We start from the raw sequence: 18,363 nt of genomic DNA, 5'->3' as shown, positions 1-18,363 counted from the left end.
ATATATATATATATATATATATATATATATATATATATATATATATGTATATATATAATATGCATATACATATGTAAAGCACAAGAAATTATATACGTGATATATGTGATAGAAAGTGCGCTCGAATGTGTATTTGTGAGACAGAGAAAGAGAGAGAGAAAGGTATACAATGATGCTATAAAATACAATACGCTTTCTAAATTATTTCAATTGATTTACAGTACTTTTAGTCTGTAGTCAACTCAGGTCTCATTATGTTTTGTTTATCTATACACTTAGATTTTGGCTTTCCATTTAACACAAGTACAATGGAATACATTCTCACATTTATCAAATGGGTTTATTGGTTTCTCTAATTATACACACTTGTAAAGATCTAAGGTTGTTAGGGTAAAGAGTATTAATTGTTTTCGGTTAATGCTATGTTTAAAAATTAATGGAGTGCGTTTGATCTATTAAGCTGAACATTAATGCAAAATCATGCTTTTTTGTTCTTATTTTTATTTTATTGTAGATGAATTATATATATATATATATATATATATATATATATATATATATATATATATATATATATATATATATATATTATATATATAATATATATATTATATATATATATATATATTATCTATATATATTTTATATATATATATATATATATATATATATATATATATATATATATATATATATATTTATATATGTTTATACAATTAAGTAAACCTTTGTTACATGGATTTTATATTGTTTTAATTTAAGATGAGATACCACATCATTCGTTTAATCATGGTTTACATTGCCTTTAATATGTACTTGCTACACGGTATAAACATTTTATTCTTGTGGTCATTATTGCATAAACATGGTTTTAAAAATTAGGCATTAAAATTAAATTTCACCCCTATATTTGTGCTTTGATATATTACTGTATACATATTTTAACAAGTATAGTCGGGTCGACAACCCTTTAGTTTACGTGAAGCAGCCATGTCTTGGAAACCCTGTTTTTTTTATCTATATATTATCTCCATGCGTTTTCTAAACAAAGACTTACTTAGTTGGACTTCATGGTTTATTATTAATATATATGTTTTAATAGTAACAAAATACATTCTAATAACGTCAAATGATTATGGTAGTGTAAGCATAATGTATGATAACATAATAATTTTTATGTATTTTCCCGGATAATAAGGTAATGTCACAAAAAAATTTACCATCACAATCATGACTTACAATTTATGAACATTTACTGAACATCATAATCCAACGCTTACCACCTCTTGTCATCAGTATCATTAACCTCACATTATCTATCATACCCTAATTTGTTTCTCAGTTACTGAAACATATCACCATTTAGAAAGTATGGGGTATTTAAACATATTGTGTTATTAATGATTTTAAAAAGATATTCCAGATTAATATAAGGTAAACAATTTAGAAAATTAATGATGTTTACCACATTGTATAATACAGTATATAGCAAGTAATAGGGATCTACATTCGATAAACGGAAAAACGTATTGTATAGTTGTTATAGTTTTAAAAGTCCAATGATAAATAAGGTATAAACCAACGGATACTTAAGTATATTGTAGCGCAATCGAAATTAAAAAAAAAGTAAAAAATAATACAAATATAACTGCTTTTTGATACATGGCAAATGCAAAACAAAAATTGTTATGTTTACTTTCTAAAACAAACCTTCAATAAATCAAAGTTCACATACAATATAAGATCATCATTATGCAAACATTTTAACTAGTGATAAATATAAAGATTAAAATTCACTATTTTGTTTGTCTTTGAATTAAATAATATAAGATCTATTTAATTTCTGAACCGTCCCATTATTTCAACGTAGTGTTGGGCGCAAGCTACATTTCGTCTCTTGTCCTTGATGTTCATACAAGTTTGTAACGATTTAAAAAAGAATGACTTTATCCACATGTTCACCTGCTTTATAGCACAAAACACTGCGATATTATTATAAAATCTTCAGACTTTAAAATATTGTTAGTTTATCCTTTGAAAAATAAGCGTTCACAAAAGAATGTGTGGTTCTTTTAGGGAACTATTTTCCGATACTGATATATATATATATATATATATATATATATATATATATATATATATATATATATATATATATATATATATATATATTTAAGGTGATGTTGTCTGAGTGTCGCTGCTATGTATCTTAGATGTGATGACGTATTCAGGATACGCCTGCGAGTCTGTGAAAATGACGACAATCCCATCCTCGTTACTGTCTGGTGCTTTTCCAGAGTCGTATGTTCTACTAGAGTTAGGCTCCTGAACGATCGCCAGTTGTCCCTGTGTGGTCTCAACAGAATAACCCACGAGGACCCTGGCCAAGAAGATTTTGAGAATCCCTGTGTCGCTGGGCAGCGCGGATTTCTCAGCGTACTCGGCCGACTTGGAGAAATAAACCCCAATGCCGTAGCGAGTATCTGTGGTAGATAAGGAAACATAATTGATCTCTTGATTACAGAGGCGTAGCGATGGGGGGGGGGGGGTCAGGGGGGTACATACGTCCCCGGACGCCGACCTTAGGGGGCGCCAAAATGGGTTGGAAAAAGTAATCGAAAGTTTGAGGGGCGTGCAAATCAAAAGTTTGAAGGGGGTGCAAATTGAAAGTTTGAGGGGCGTCGGTGCAAATCAAAAGTTTGTCCCCGGGCGCCGGGAAGTGTCGCTACGCCTCTGCTTGATTATACAAAAAGAAGTACCTATTGTTTCATTCTGTTTGGGATGGTGTGGTCAAGAGTTAGAGACCACTGATACTATCCGGAAAGGCTCAGTTTAGTCTCACGTACTACTATTCGTAAAAAAACTACCTAATCATGATAGAAAGCTGATTCTTATTTCACAGAAGTAATATGTAAAAGCGCCTATCAACAGACTGTATTGTAGACTAAAATATCTCTTTATATACTGCAGTTAGCGAGACGGATGAACTTCATTTGGTCTCAAAGGGTATTTAATTGTTTTTATCTCAAACTCTTTTGAATGATCTCACACGTATTATCATAATCCTGACTCGTAACGCTATTATAAATTGAAAGTAAAGTCGTACTGATGATAAATCATTTCATGACATCCTGAACCAGCTAACCCTAACGGGCGCAGAACAATTTATCCCATGATTATTTTTTTATCTGGACCAATTTTTTTTTACTTGATTTCAATTTGCACTCAACTTATCCAAATAACAACTACGGTACACATTTATGTAGTAACGTCACTTTTCTGATGATGTGGCAAATTTACGTTACATCTTCCTAGTTTGTTCTTCAAGTAGTCATATCTTTCCTGGCTGAATTTGCTTTGGGGACATCACCACACGTTTAGTAACATAGTTCCAGAGTTTCTTCCAGACACCTCTTCGGTGCTTACCCCCCCCCCCCTCCCCCCCCCCCCGATCGAAATAAAATTTATATAATTTATATAGAAAATATATACTTTTAACAGTGTCCGCCCCCCCCCCCCCCAAGAAAGTCTACCGCTGCCCCGAAAATTTCAAGTGCCCCCCCCCCCCCCCCGGAGAAAAAAGTCTGGAAGAAACACTTCATAGTTCACATTTTGCTAATCATTTTTGGCTCACTAAATATAAATTAGTCAGTAGATAGTGTTGTTAATTAGGTGCTGCTTACTCTACCTGTCAATCAGCTAGTAGATAGTATTGTGGATCTGGGTTTCCTTACTTTAACTATCGATTAGCTAATAAATGGTGGTGTGGATTTTGTTCTACTTACTTTAACTATCAGTTAGCCAGTAGATAGTCTTTTGGATCTGGGTTTACTTTTCTACCTATAAATTGGCTAATATAGGTGTGGATTTATAGAATTATGGAGAAAAGCAAGGCATGCGCCTATGACAGTGCAAATAAGAAGGAGGAAGTGGGGGGGGGGGCACACGCTGCGAAATGATCACCAAAATCTAACACACCAAGCGCTTGAATGAAATCCCCAGGGAAAAAAAGAGAGGGCCCAAGACAGACCTAGAGGCGGAGTCTTCTTGAAGAACTAAAGCCAACAGGGATGTCTTGGGAGCAGTGGCGTAGCTAGGTCGGGTGTCACCCGGTGCGGCACTTAATGGTGTCACCCCCCGGAGGCGTAGCGACCCTTCCCGGGAACAAACATTCTAATATTTGATTTGCACCCCCCATCTCAAACTTTCCATTTGCACCCTCCCTCAAGTTTTTCTCTCTATATTTTGCTTTTTTTTTGCCTTGGTGTCACCCCCCTAAATGGTGTCGACCGTTGCGGTCCGCATCCCCCAGCCCCCCCCCCCCTGCCCTTGCTACGCCTCTGCTTGGGAGGCGGCTTAATTATCAGCTGGTATCTGACGAAATGGAAGGAAATGATGGAGGCCTATTTTCCATAAGGAGCAAAGAGGACTAAATTGGTTCCACTTACTTTAACTATGAATTAGCTAGTAGATACTGTTAAAGATCTGGTGCTACTTACCATGATTCCCACAGGTGTTGCGACTAAAACCTGTCTCACTAATAGCGCAAGTTGAATGGGCATTGGCACCATGAAAAAGCAGCTTCTCGTTTTCGTGGAACAGATTTTTTCTGTCCATCATCATCTTTTGGCTTGAGTAAAGCTCACAGACCTTTTTGTTTTCAATACGTTCAATCTAGGTAAGCAGAAAGTGAAACTAGGATTGGATTGAAGTGGGTTAGATTGTGGTCATGGCGAAAGTTTGGTTACGCTGCTGACCAAAGTCAAGGTCAAAGTGGAGGTGTAAGGTCTTTTTGTCACTTAAAGCTAGATTACGTTACTTTGTTATATCACTTTTCCTTAAATTTAGTTACGTGTTACAATATGTGCATCGAGCTGCGTGAATTTACACCAAGTTATGTTGTATTGTGTTGTGAAAAGATAGTATGTTTTGTTACTGAATACCAAATTAATGCCTTTTTTAAAATTTGTAAATACATTACTTGGTAGGGTTTGAGTGAACTTACTTGTATAACATCGCCTTTAGCCCCGTTGTCTTTATAATATTTCTCTACACACATGAACTCGAACGATGTCGGCAGTAGCTTCACATTGTCTCGAACTTTGCTAGATTCCCATTTCTCTCTAATACTTTTACCAACTGAAACAAATATAGATCAACGTCGTTTATCTCATTTGCTATCTCTCTTCCTATCATATATATATATATATATATATATATATATATATATATATATATATATATATATATATATATATATATATATAAATGTGTATATATAAATATGTATATATAAATATATATATATATATATATATATATATATATATATATATATATATATATATATATATATATATATATATATATATATATATATATATATATATATATACATATATATATATATATATATATATATATATATTATTTATATGTGTACATATTTATACATAAAATATTTTAAATGAGCAAATCCATCTATCTCTCTCTATATATTTTCATATGCATATATCAATAATAGTTACATTTACCAGTTTATTATATCAGATAACTATTAAGAGTGCTCTTTTGTATGTATTATTCACAAGATAATTTTAAAAAAAATGTATAAAAACGTGTCGAACGCTTATTTAAAAATGGTTTGAAGCTTTCGTATTTTATTACAGATCTTTGTTATCCATTTATTATTGTAATGTATTTTTTTAACAAAGAGTTATTTGATTTCGTGAATAGGTAACCGTTATACTAGCGCAATTAATTGTATTAACCCATGCATTTTTTCCAGTCCTCTATTTCTATTTGTTGAATCTCCTTCTGTACAACAGTGACGTCACCAAAGCCAGATACTTTAAGCGTGTTCTTTTCAATGTTGACATCCAACATGTTTCTGAAACCTTTTTCTTTTAATCTGTAAGACTGTTGTGTAAATAAGCTTGTTATCAATTACATTCGACTAAGATAGAATTATTAGCCAACATAATGTTAAATTAATATTTTAAAAATATATTCGAAAGTAGATATTAATTTGTTTTCGTAAAATAATGCACATAGAAAACATTTAGGAATGTAAGCAATATTTAGGATTTTAAATTTTCTAAATGCTTCTAGTAAACTCGTAGGTCAAAGAAAAAGCTGAACTTTATTTCATCCAGTGTTTCTTCCAGACTTTTTTCTCCGCGGTGGGTGGGGGGGGGGGGGAGACTTGATATTCCGGCGGTCGGACTTAATTTTCCGGATAGAGGCTGGGGGAGGCGGACACTAGTAAAAATATATACATTTTCTATATAAATTCTATTTTATTCGGGAGGGCAGGGGGGGGGGGGTAGACATTCTTCGCTCCTCATTCCCCCCCCCCCTCCCCCCGAAGAAATGCCTGGAAGAAACTCTGATTTCAACTGCCTTATTACAAGTATATCCTGATATAATGTCCATAGCAATGTGTGTTAAAAAGACTTACGTTGGCGTCATTGAACGAGCTCACGAACTGAGAAAACAATATGGACTCCTTGTAATGTGTCTTCAGAGAATCTTTGAGCTGTGTCTCCGCCTCCGATCTTCCCGCAGTATCGGTGTAATACACAGAAACGTTAGCACACTTGGGAGGGACAACACGAGAGCTCAGGTCTTGGTTAAAATAAAAAAAAAAGATCACATCTGTATAAGTATAAGCTTTTAAATACACTGAAAGTAAGAAAAAAAAATGCTTTCTAGTCAAAACATTGTCGCTCAAATGTGTAAGAGATTTAATCAGCAACCATTGTTTTTACTAACAAAAAAGCCAGTTTGATTTCTTTTATTTTCAGTCTACTTAAAAGTTTGGTATTATAGGTTTTTTTTATATTTTCAGCTTTCCTTTTTTTTGTATTTATGAAGTTAAACATTTAAATTAAGTCGGTATTTATGTTTTTAAAACAAAAACTCTCTATCTTTTGCATTCTGATAGCTCTGATTAATGCCCACACCCCCCATCCCCCTGCACCCATATGACTAAAATTTTCTTTTTAGAACTCGATCAGTTGGCTGTGATTTGAGATTAAAAGACAGCTGCCTGATACAAGAAGGGTCTGGCATCCTTTCTCTACATAACTGTTGGGTCCAAGGGACAGGGCATTAGCTATACAAATTGGCAATTTCTGAGTTGCCTCAGCTGCCCCCCCCCCCAGATTTTTTGGGGCTCCACTCCTGTCTTGATATGAAAGATGTATCTCCTTACAGGGTTGCTGTTCCCACCTCGCGAACCTCATCTGCCACCGTTTCGGTTAATTTTCGGTCTAGTAGCATGAGCTTTACATGCCCAACTAAGCTGACTGTGAACAACTGAGATAAGAATATAGAGCTACAGACCATTAAACATGCACCGAGCAGCACTGTACACCTGTGGACATTCAACAACCAGACGGACTTTGGTCAGTGATTTGACATCTGAAGAAAATGTCTTTAAAGCAGAATGCAAGTCCTTGACTCGCTGTAGCAGTTCCTGGTAGGTGCAGCCTAGCAGAGAAATGAATATCTATAACCAACGAATATTTTACTCAATCAAATGAACATTTTATGTGTTATTGCAGGGGTCTCCAAACTTTTTAGTCCAAGGGCCACATTAACTATCAAATTTCAGTTCGGGGGCCAGTTTCTTCCAGGAATGTCTTTGATTTTTCTGGGCAAAGTTCCTCAGCAATCACCAACAAACGTTTTTTCCGTGGAAAAAAAAGATCTCCGCGGGCCGGATGAGAGGACCTCGCGGGCCGCATTCGGCCCGCGGGCCGTAGTTTGGAGACCCCCTGGTCTAGTGTGTCGTATTTTGATTTATTTATATTTTTATCTCTCATTCGATCACTAGATTTGTATTTTTGTTCAAACAAACTAGTCTAGCTGGATGTAACTTACCCGACTCTATTAGAGACAAGGACATCGAATTGAATCCTGCTCTCTCAGCGTGTTTTAAAACCTCATAGACCCCAAGTTGCCAAGCGTCCTTATACACATTGGAGTTAAGAATATACAATTCTTTACATTTTAGTTTCCATTTTGGGTCTTTGATCTGAACAAAGCCAGTTTGATTTTGATCGCTATCTGTAATGAAATTAATAAAAATATAGATTTATGAACGTTTTTTAAAGCAATATTTTTAGGAAAAGTCGCCTACATCTTAGACATACACTCATTTTCATTACGTTATACCCAACTTATCGTCAAAGAGTTTTTAGACAAAATTTAGAGTAACTTTAAAAAACAACAAATGTTTAAAAACACAAATTCTTGAAGACTTACATGTTGCTTGTAACTTTTTTACGAATTCCTTTGAACATTTCCCCCACACACTCCTCTGTCCTGAGAAAGAAAAAAAAATATTTTGGCTCGTTCTTTAAACATGTAAAGACTGTTCACTCACATTGGCACGATGCCCATAAAATCAATCAAGGGAACTCTACGATTAAATCGACGACATCAAAAAAGTTAGGCTAGAAATTATTTTAATTTAATTTAGCTTAATGCTTTGCAATATTTCTAATAAATTACTAACAAGCTATTTTCTCTAAAATGGTGAAACATTAAAATATTTAAAAGATATCTCACTATGTTTTATGTAGCTAGTAGTGTTTTTGGTGTCGAGTAGGATACACAAGAATGGGCAAAAAAAACCCAATAAAAATGTCAAACGTTAGTGTTATAAAACAGAATCTCAATTAATTAAATCAAAATAATCGTTAAATAATGAAATGGCACTTATTAAAAATGTATAGGTAGTAAGGTGTAGACATGTACATTAAACAGATTTACCTGTCTTTTGAGATGCAATGTCCTCTCCTTCACCTACACTCACCATAATGACGTCAGATTGTTCTTGACTTAAAGGTAACTTTTTCAATATCACCGTGAGTTGATTATAGTTGAATCGCGTCACGTCTGAATTCAAGCAGAAAAAATAAAGTGAAACTTGAATCACTAAAAAATAACTAGTTATTAATATATAAATATATAAATAATTACTTATTATATATATACATACATATATATATATATATATATATATATATATATATATATATATATATATATATATATATATATATATATATATATATATATATATATGTGTGTGTGTGTGTGTGTGTATCTACGTATACCTAAAATTTAATTGAATGAAACAAATAAGTATTAAGTATTCTAAGCTATGCCCTACCAGATGTTATTGTGTTTTCATCTTCTAACAATCCTTTGGCGTAACACTGTAAAGACGTATACATTAGAAATAAGCTATTTATAATTCTTACAGGACAAAGCTCATTTTCTCTATAATTTACGGTTAGCAAGAGTGTGTTATAATGTTTTTCATGCTGTCCTTTATTTATAATAATAATATGAACTTAAATGAACAAATTACATCAAGCATAACATCAATTTCAACACCTCCACAAATTATTTGTTTCTTTTTCTTGCAATGTTTTCCATTGAATCCATTAAGAATACTAACATCTGAATGAGAACGCAAAACCTTTTCTCAATAAACGTAACCAAATTAAAAATACAAATTCAAAAATAATCAGAAACAAAACATTCTTCAATGTGACCTGTTGAGCAATGACGTCGTCAGTGTGAAGAATGACGTCAAAGTTCAGCAGACAGTTTGGGTTGGTCTGACTGAAAAGTTTGATTGCCTCAGTGATGATATTCTTTGATTGAGCTGAGAAAATAGGTATTCCTTGCTTGAGAAATTCAGTCTAATAATATTCTAATCGTATAAATTAGGTGACTTAAGGGCTGAAAGTACTATTAAAATTTGTTCTTTCAAGGACATTATTTCCTTCAGTTTAATAGCAGCCAACAGATTAGAATCAATAGGCCACAACCACATCACATCACTACCATGATAAAATAACCACCACACCACCAACATCACATCACTACCATGATAAAATAACCACCACACCACCAAGTTCACATCACTACCATGATAAAATAACCACCACACCACCAACATCACATCACTACCATGATAAAATAACCACCACACCACCAACATCACATCACTACCATGATAACATAACAGCCACATAACAACCATTAAAATACAACCACCAAACAACAGCCAGCACACCACAACCACAAAAGTGCGACAACTACACAGATAAATCTATTATTCTACAACAACAGTCTCACTACCATCACACTACAACCTTAATAATTCAACCTGATAAACAAACTATAAAAAATAATGCCCGCACTTAGGCATACTAAGCTTCTACCAAATCTTTTCCAATGACACATTACAGAAAACAAACTTCTACTTACGAACAGGACATTCAACAAAACAAACTCCTACTTACCAACAGGACATTTAACAAATTAAACTCCTACTTACCAACAAGACATTCAACAAAACATACTTCTACTTACCAACAAGATATTCAACAAAACATACTTCTACTTACCAACAGGACATTTAACAAAACATACTTCTACTTACCAACAGGAAATTCAACAAAACATACTTCTACTTACCAACAGGACATTTAACAAATTAAACTCCTACATACCAACAGGAAATTCAACAAAACATACTTCTACTTACCACCAACATGACATTCAACAAAACATGCTTCTTCTTACTAACAGGACATTCAACAAAACATACTTCTACTTACCAACAGGACATTTAACAAATTAAACTCCTACATACCAATAAGACATTCAACAAAACATACTTCTACTTACCAACAAGATATTTAACAAAACATTTTTCTACTTACCAACATGACATTCTACAAAACATTTTTCTACCTACCAACAGGACATTCAACAAAACATTTTTCTACTTACCAACATGACATTCTACAAAACAATTTTCTACTTATCAACATGACATTCTACAAAACATTTTTCTACTTACCAACATGACATTCTACAAAACATTTTTCTACTTACCAACATGACATTCTACAAAACATTTTTCTACCTACCAACAGGAAACTCTAACCCCCCAGTGCCAATAGCAGGCAAAGACACGGATGCCAATCCGGCCTTTTCCATATCCTTGAAGACTTCGACCAGCAACTCTTTCACCTAAGATAAAAGGGATTTGTTTACAACCCAGAAAAGAACTTTCCTAAATGTTATCTGTTTTAATGTTTATACATATTATACTGAAGCCCCTTGAGAGAAATTTAGAGAAACGAGCCGACCCGCTGCGTATCATACGCCGCTATTTAGTTGTTTTTTTTCTACTTTTCAGTAATTTATAATTTGTGAATTCGACAGTACCAATGCTGCCATTGAAAATATTTGCTTAAAAACACTACCCCCCCCCCCCCCCCCACGTGAAAGCAGCCTCCTCTTAGTTACCTCCTCTAAGTTTAAAATCGTTTCAAACTAAATTATCTGCCCCTAATAGCCGTCACCAAACCCGTCTCTGTGATTGTAAAATGTAAACAGAGTGAACACCGCTCACCAGATCATGTGGGGGTGGGGTGGGGGTGGTAGTGATAGTGATAGAGAGAGGAAGAGAGGGGACTGCAAAGGCGCGCTTGCAGCTTGTTTTCTAACTGATCCCAGAAGAGAATTATATATATAGATAATTGTTCCTTGTGTAGTATTAAAACATATTTCCCCGGATTGTTACCTCCTTAAATTATGCACATAGAATAAAAATATATTTCAGCATCATAAATTATCTCAGCTATAGCTTAAATAGTTGACAAGACACATCATCTCAGAAAAAATTTCCAAAAAAAAAACTGCTCTAGGATAATGTATCTTAAGACAGAAATATCCCAGATAAAACTGCTCTAGGATAATGCAACTTAAGACAGAAATAGCCCATATAAAACTGCTCTAGAATAATGTATCTTAAGACAGAAATATCCCAGATAAAACTGTTCTAGGATAATGTATCTTAATACTAAAATATCCCAGATAAAATAGCTTTGGAACAAAGAAGAACGTGTATACATTCTATCGCATTTGTATGTATGATAACACTGTGCAGACCTTTAATTTCGCCTTTCTTAAAATTTGATGATATAATCTAAACGAAATTAACCCACCCCCACCCACCCTCAAGTAAACTGACCTTCCTGGTGTTGACTACCTCCCACACTGGTAAAGCAATGAAGTAGATCCGACCACAGCCTAACCTTCCACTGATAGATGTGGCGAATGCATAGTGTTTTATCCCCTGTGGGTACCTGAAAGCAACGTGTCAACAAGAACCACTTGTGAAGGTACGTAGCAGCAATAGATGTATTTTATAATTCTACATGGTGGAACGCAATAGCAGATACATTTTTACAGAGGCGTAGCGAGGGGGGGCGGGGTGTGCGGACCGCACCTGGTGACACCATTTAGGGGGGGGGTGACACCAAAGCAAAAAATAGCAAAATATATAGAGAAGAATGATAATTCCACTTAAAGAAATGATTAATTCGAGTGTTAAATAGTGTTTTAAGAGGTGCAAATCGATCGAAAGTTTGAAGAGGGTGGGGGGTGCAAATCGAAAATTGAAAGTTTGTCTCCGGGAAGGGTCGCTACGCCTCTGGGGGTGACACCATTAAGTGCCGCACCGGATGACACCCGACCTCGCTGCGCCACTGCATTTTTATGATGTTTAGTAGTGAGCCGATTAAAATCAAGTTCTAGTATGAAGTGCTAGCTAGGTTTGATTTACACAACTAGTTTACAGGAACGATGTGATCAAGATTTAGAGCATATTTATATTGCCCAAATAGTAATAAAACAGATAGTGTTAGTTACCTCACAAGTTAAAGACAGTTACAAATACTATGTATTAACCTCACTGCAGCTACCATTTGTATTTATTAACCAGATTAAAGTGCCTCGCCGCCCTATATCCAAACCTGTTAACGCGATGTAGAGCGGCTTACAAAATGGGTGCATGAATTGCTCGGTTAACCTTCAAGTTGTGGTCTACGTCTCTCATGAGTATTGCTCGCCACGTTTTATGGGTTTTAGAAAGTGACTTCACTATTATTTTCTTAGGGGATGTCGTGGCCGGACTATATATATATATATATATATATATATATATATATATATATATATATATATATATATATATATATATATATATATATATATATATATATATATATATATATATATCTGTTAATCCGCAAGTCTCAGTTCAGTTCTCGGACTCGAGTCTGTAGAATGTTCATGAGTTCTCCCAACCTTGGTGGGTACTTAACTCACGTTAGGGAAACTAAGGCGGCTGGACATAGTGCTGAGCACGGGATTACTTACTATGTCGAGGTCAATGAAACAGATAAACTCTACTTCATCTGCCCCGTGTGTGATTACTTTTTTTTTTACTGTTGATAAGTTGTTTATTGTTTACTTACTGCTAACTTTATAAAAACTAGTGGGCTGTCTTATTTTTATTTCTGAATTGGAACAGTATACATTCTACATATAGTATAAGTAAGACACACCTAAATTAAACGTCAGTCAGATGTAACGTAAACCTTTCACTAACCTCTGTCTCAGCATGTCTTGGATCTCCTGACCTGCAGAGCTTAGCACCGCTCTGGAAAGATTTCCGATTGTCAAGTCTAGAGACGTGTGAGCGGTGACAAGAAGCGCGTCAGACTAGGAGGATAAAAATATGTTTGATTTCTTTCTTTTAAAAAAAAATCCTTGAAGAAGCTTACATATACTAAACACACGCATTCACACGCAAGCACACACTAATTCAAACAAACAAGCACACACACACATACGCATACACACACACGCGCACATCAACACACACACACACGCACGCACACAAATACAAATCTCTAAATAATGTGTCTTAATTTATTGTTATTCAACTATACCACATACAAATAGGATGGATATTGAATCTCATATATTTAAAATTAAATATATATATATATATATATATATAAATATATATATATATATATATATATATATATATATATATATATTTTTTTTTTTATATATATATATATATATATATATATATATATATATATATATATATATATATATATATATATATATACTCTCTTATATGTAGATCTGCGTGTCTTAATTCTAAAACGTCTTTGTCAACGTGTGGTCAAAGTCTGTAGCCACACGGGTCAATACTGTAATTAGACTTACATTTTGATTACTGACGTCACCAATGAGAACATTCACCATTAAGTTCCCTATTATGTCCTTTGCGAGTGTTTTTGTCATCAATGACATAATGCCTGTTCTATCGGCTAAGAAGATAACACAAATCACTGCTTATTTTAATGGGTTTTTTTTTTTGAGAAAAGATGAAAGGACATAAAATAACACAGCATTAACAAAAACAGGAAAGAGCAATTTCTTTCTATTGTGTGCCATTCATCGCAGAGGCTTAGCGAGTGATGGGCGGGTGGGACATATGTCCCTGGGCGCCGACCTTAGGGGGCGCCAAAATTGGTTGGAAAAAAATTTGAAAGTTTTAGGGTGGGGGGGGGTGCAAATCTAAAGTTTGAAGGGGGGGGGGTGTGCAAATCGAAAGTTTGTCCCCGGGCGCTTCAGGAATAATATGATTATCTCCACTCATCAAAAGTTTCCAGACTAATGAATAAAATTATACAGATTCATTGCAGAAACACAGAAACACAGATGTTATTAAAAATAATTTACTTACATTTAAAATCTGAAAAGGCCTCATGAAATGCCTGAATAAAAATTAACAAAAATATTGAATTTGATTTCTACTCCAAAATAAAAAAAAATATGTGTTATATCTAAGACAAATCTATACAGTGAGACAAATATACTATTATATCCTCATTTTATTTTAATATTTTACTGAGCAAAATAATTTATATATATACATCTAATTATTAATATGTCTACGTATATGTGAATATGATTTATCATAAACAGGCGCTTATTCAGATGATTGTGATTATGTATGTGTATTTATTATTATTGTTATTTATGTGTATCCACATCAATTTTAAAGGTTTAACTGGACTGTACTTACAGCATAGATCTCTACTTGTGTGTTATAAACGACTAAATTAATCTTCCTGACGCTGGACATTTTGTATTCTTCTGTGTATAGTTGGACAGCTTTGAGAATACTTGCACACACTTTTCCTATTAGAATAAAGGGAGATAATTGTAACCAAAAGTAATGTCCTTAGCTTTTAACTTAGCTTCCTCCTTCAGTGTTCTTAAATTTTAGTGTTGGGGGAGATTCCCGGAAAAGGTTTCCTACAACACAATTAAGTACACGTGTCAACTTGTTATGCGCCATATAGGCCGTTGACTCCATTTTAAGCCTGCCTTTCTTTTTTAATTTGCTTCCATAACCTTTGTCCAACCAAGAACAAACTACAAGGCAGCAGTTGTTTGTGTTTACAGTTGTCTCTTCTAAAGAAGTTGCTGTCTACAGCTGTCGAGCCTCATCTGCCTGAGGTTACGAACTCGAGACTTTACGGTTTTACAACCATGATCTTTACCGACTCGACCACGCCGACCCATGTATGGCAGCAGCGAATGCTGGAATGTAACAACCGCAACCAGCGGATAACTGGACAATTTTCAAACTAATCCCTTGCGAATAATAAAAGGCGTCCATTGGCCTAACACCATCTTCAATGATAGACAACTAGAAGAGATGGGAATGGAAGCAGTTTCCGAAATTATCGAAAACAAAGATGGCAATAGATTGGACATGTCCTAAGAATAAATTCAGCACGCAAGCTGTCTAATAACCCTTGGAAATTAAGATTTTTAAAAATTTCAAATAACAAAGTGCTTAACTTATATCTAAATGCAATTTTTGTTTACACTGCATACACGATTGTTTTACATCTTAAAAAAAAAACAAAGTGTTTAGGTTATATGTAAATGCAATTTTTGTTTATACTGTATACATATTTTAATTATGTTCAAAGTTCTGGACTTCTTACTCGGGTTAAAGTTCAGTGCCCGAGTGCCTAAAGCTGGAATGGAAATAGACTGGAGTTGAAGATTCCCCGCCTCTTCAAGTAGATTGAAAACCAGTTGTGTGATCTGTAATACAGTTATAAATACTTTATTATTAATACCTTTACTGTCTTTGTTATAAAGATGATACTTATAATAATGTAAAGCGAATGATCATTGTCTTTGTTATAATACTGACATTACAATAAGGTAGAGGTTACAACAGTTAGTTTTGCGCCCCACATATTTATATATTTATTTACGTTAGCGACCCCCCCCCCCCCCACCACCACCAGTCACTGCTAATAGTTTTTTTGACGTATCACACAAGTACTGTAGAAAATCGTTCGTAGAGTCAAGTAACTTTCTATTTTCTTAATGTCTACTTTAAGGCAGCTCAAAATAAGCTTTTTATTTAGTTTTTTTTGTACCTGCGCCAACTAGTCATGACTATGTTTGGACTAAGGTTTTATTATAAACAAGGATAAGACAGTGCGCGTCATTGGGAACTGAGTAAATATAAAGCAAGTATCAATGCTCGTACCTTGTCTTCTGCTGTCTTGAAGTACGAGTAAGGTAGACACACGTGAAAGAGATATTTGTGAGGTAATTTTCCCGCTCCGCTGACTGCAAAATCCCAATCTTTCATGCCGTTTGGATATCTGTCGTTTATATTGGGATTAGTTTATTCATGACATCATGAGTCAACAGAAATACTTTATTTAAACTGATATTTCACGGTCCTAGGACCTTTGACCACAGGTGCTTTGACCATAGGGGGTTTGACCATAGGGGGTTTGACCACAGCGGAGCTTTGACCATAGGGGGTTTGACCATAGGTGGTTTGACCACAGCGGGCCTTTGACCATAGCGGTGCTTTGACCATAGGGGGTTTGATCATAGGGGGTTTGACCATAGGGGGTTTGACCACAGGTGTTTTCTCAGCAGAGGGTCTTTGATCATAGGTGGTCTATCAACTGGTGTTTGATCACAAGCGCTGTGTCCGGCTTTGACTACAGGTGTTTTGTCCACATAGGGTCTTTGATCTCAGGTGGTTTATCCAATGCTGTCCATATATGGTAAGGATTTATTTTAAAAGTTGCTAAATTATATTTTAAATTTCGACATGATGTAATAATATGGTCAAACAGACGTACTGACATATTTGCGTGCTATAGCACATCTGTCATTTAGTTAACCATTTTTCCCACGTTTTCATTAACTTGCTTTCTCTGTCTTTCCAATCAAATCTTGCGATCGAAATTTCTGGCACTTCCCAGTTAGCTAGCGCTGAAATTTTCAGGGAAGCTTTCTTTTGGATGACCATAGAATATTCAATTGTTATTATTACTAAATTGATCAATGGAAACATTTTATTGAGCATTTTAGACCGCTATATAATCTATATATATAATTCTCCTCTGCGAGCCATTAGAAAAAAAACGAGCGACGCGTAGCTCGCCTCTCTCTTGCCGCGCGCAGTGAAGCGAACGATCCCACGTCGCGACAGGCTTAGGGGCAGATAATTTAGTTTGAACCGACTTTAAACTTACAGGAGGTAACTATTACCACTGGTGGCCAGTTTGGGGGAGACGATATGGTCGAGTGGTTGGGCACACGATTGCTATCCCACTCGACACGGGTTCAAATCTATGTGTTCTAGTCAGTAACCAGCCCTCGTCCTAACCGCTATCAACTAACCTCTGACAATCATTCACTTGCGATTGAGTCCGAAGAAGAAAGGGTCTCTCGTTTTTACGAGTTGTCTTTTTACGAGTTGTCTTCGTTTACCCAAAAAAAAGTGAAAAGATAAAATCGATAGCAAGATTTCAATGCAAACAAACAGACAAAGACTAAAAAGTAGAAAATAATAATCATTAAAAAAGTTTAAAAAAACCCACGTTTTCTGATTGAACTAAAAAGTAGAAAATAAATACTATACATCACAATAATGCAAGCGATCACTCTACTATAAGCGATGAAAAACGTGGGGCGCCGTGATTTTCTTACAGTTTCTAATACTGTTGACTCTCTACAAGCTCCCTAATAAAAGTCAATAGTATTATTAAATCAATAGTAATATAACTTTTACTTCGGCGCCCCACGTTTTTCATCGCTTATAGTAGAGTGATCGCTTGCATTATTGTGATGTATAGTATTTATTTTCTACTTTTTAGTTCAATCAGAAAACGTGGGTTTTTTAAAACTTTTTTAATGATTATTATTTTAAGTATTACTTCTTTGACTATATTGTTGGCAAGTTTTGTATCATTTTTTATCCTTTATATATGCTATGTATTTTCAAGTACTTCTACATTATTTATTTGTGAAACTTGTTATATGTCGCATTATTTGTGCTTCATTTATATTTAAAATAAATCTATGAGGTCTAGCACCAGCCTTTATGTGGAGACTAAAATT

The 18,363-nt window shown here is 34.6% G+C and overlaps 1 protein-coding gene across 1 annotated transcript; it reads right to left on the bottom strand.

Annotated features, from left to right (window-relative positions):
- Positions 1–2,172: 2,172 nt before the first annotated feature.
- On the bottom strand, positions 2,173–4,623 carry LOC131956860 (protein mono-ADP-ribosyltransferase PARP15-like). Its single transcript, XM_059321473.1, has 2 exons — positions 4,500–4,623; positions 2,173–2,483 (listed from the first exon to the last, which is right to left on the bottom strand). The coding sequence occupies exons 1-2, from the start codon at positions 4,621–4,623 to the stop codon at positions 2,173–2,175; spliced, it is 435 nt and encodes a 144-aa protein (XP_059177456.1).
- Positions 4,624–18,363: the final 13,740 nt, after the last annotated feature.

The sequence above is a fragment of the Physella acuta genome, unplaced genomic scaffold (assembly GCF_028476545.2).
Source record: "Physella acuta isolate Inbredline_101_S28 unplaced genomic scaffold, ASM2847654v3 ptg001180l, whole genome shotgun sequence".
In the NCBI taxonomy this organism is placed as follows: Eukaryota; Metazoa; Mollusca; class Gastropoda; family Physidae; genus Physella; species Physella acuta.
This window is presented reverse-complemented; position numbering and strand designations above follow the sequence as displayed.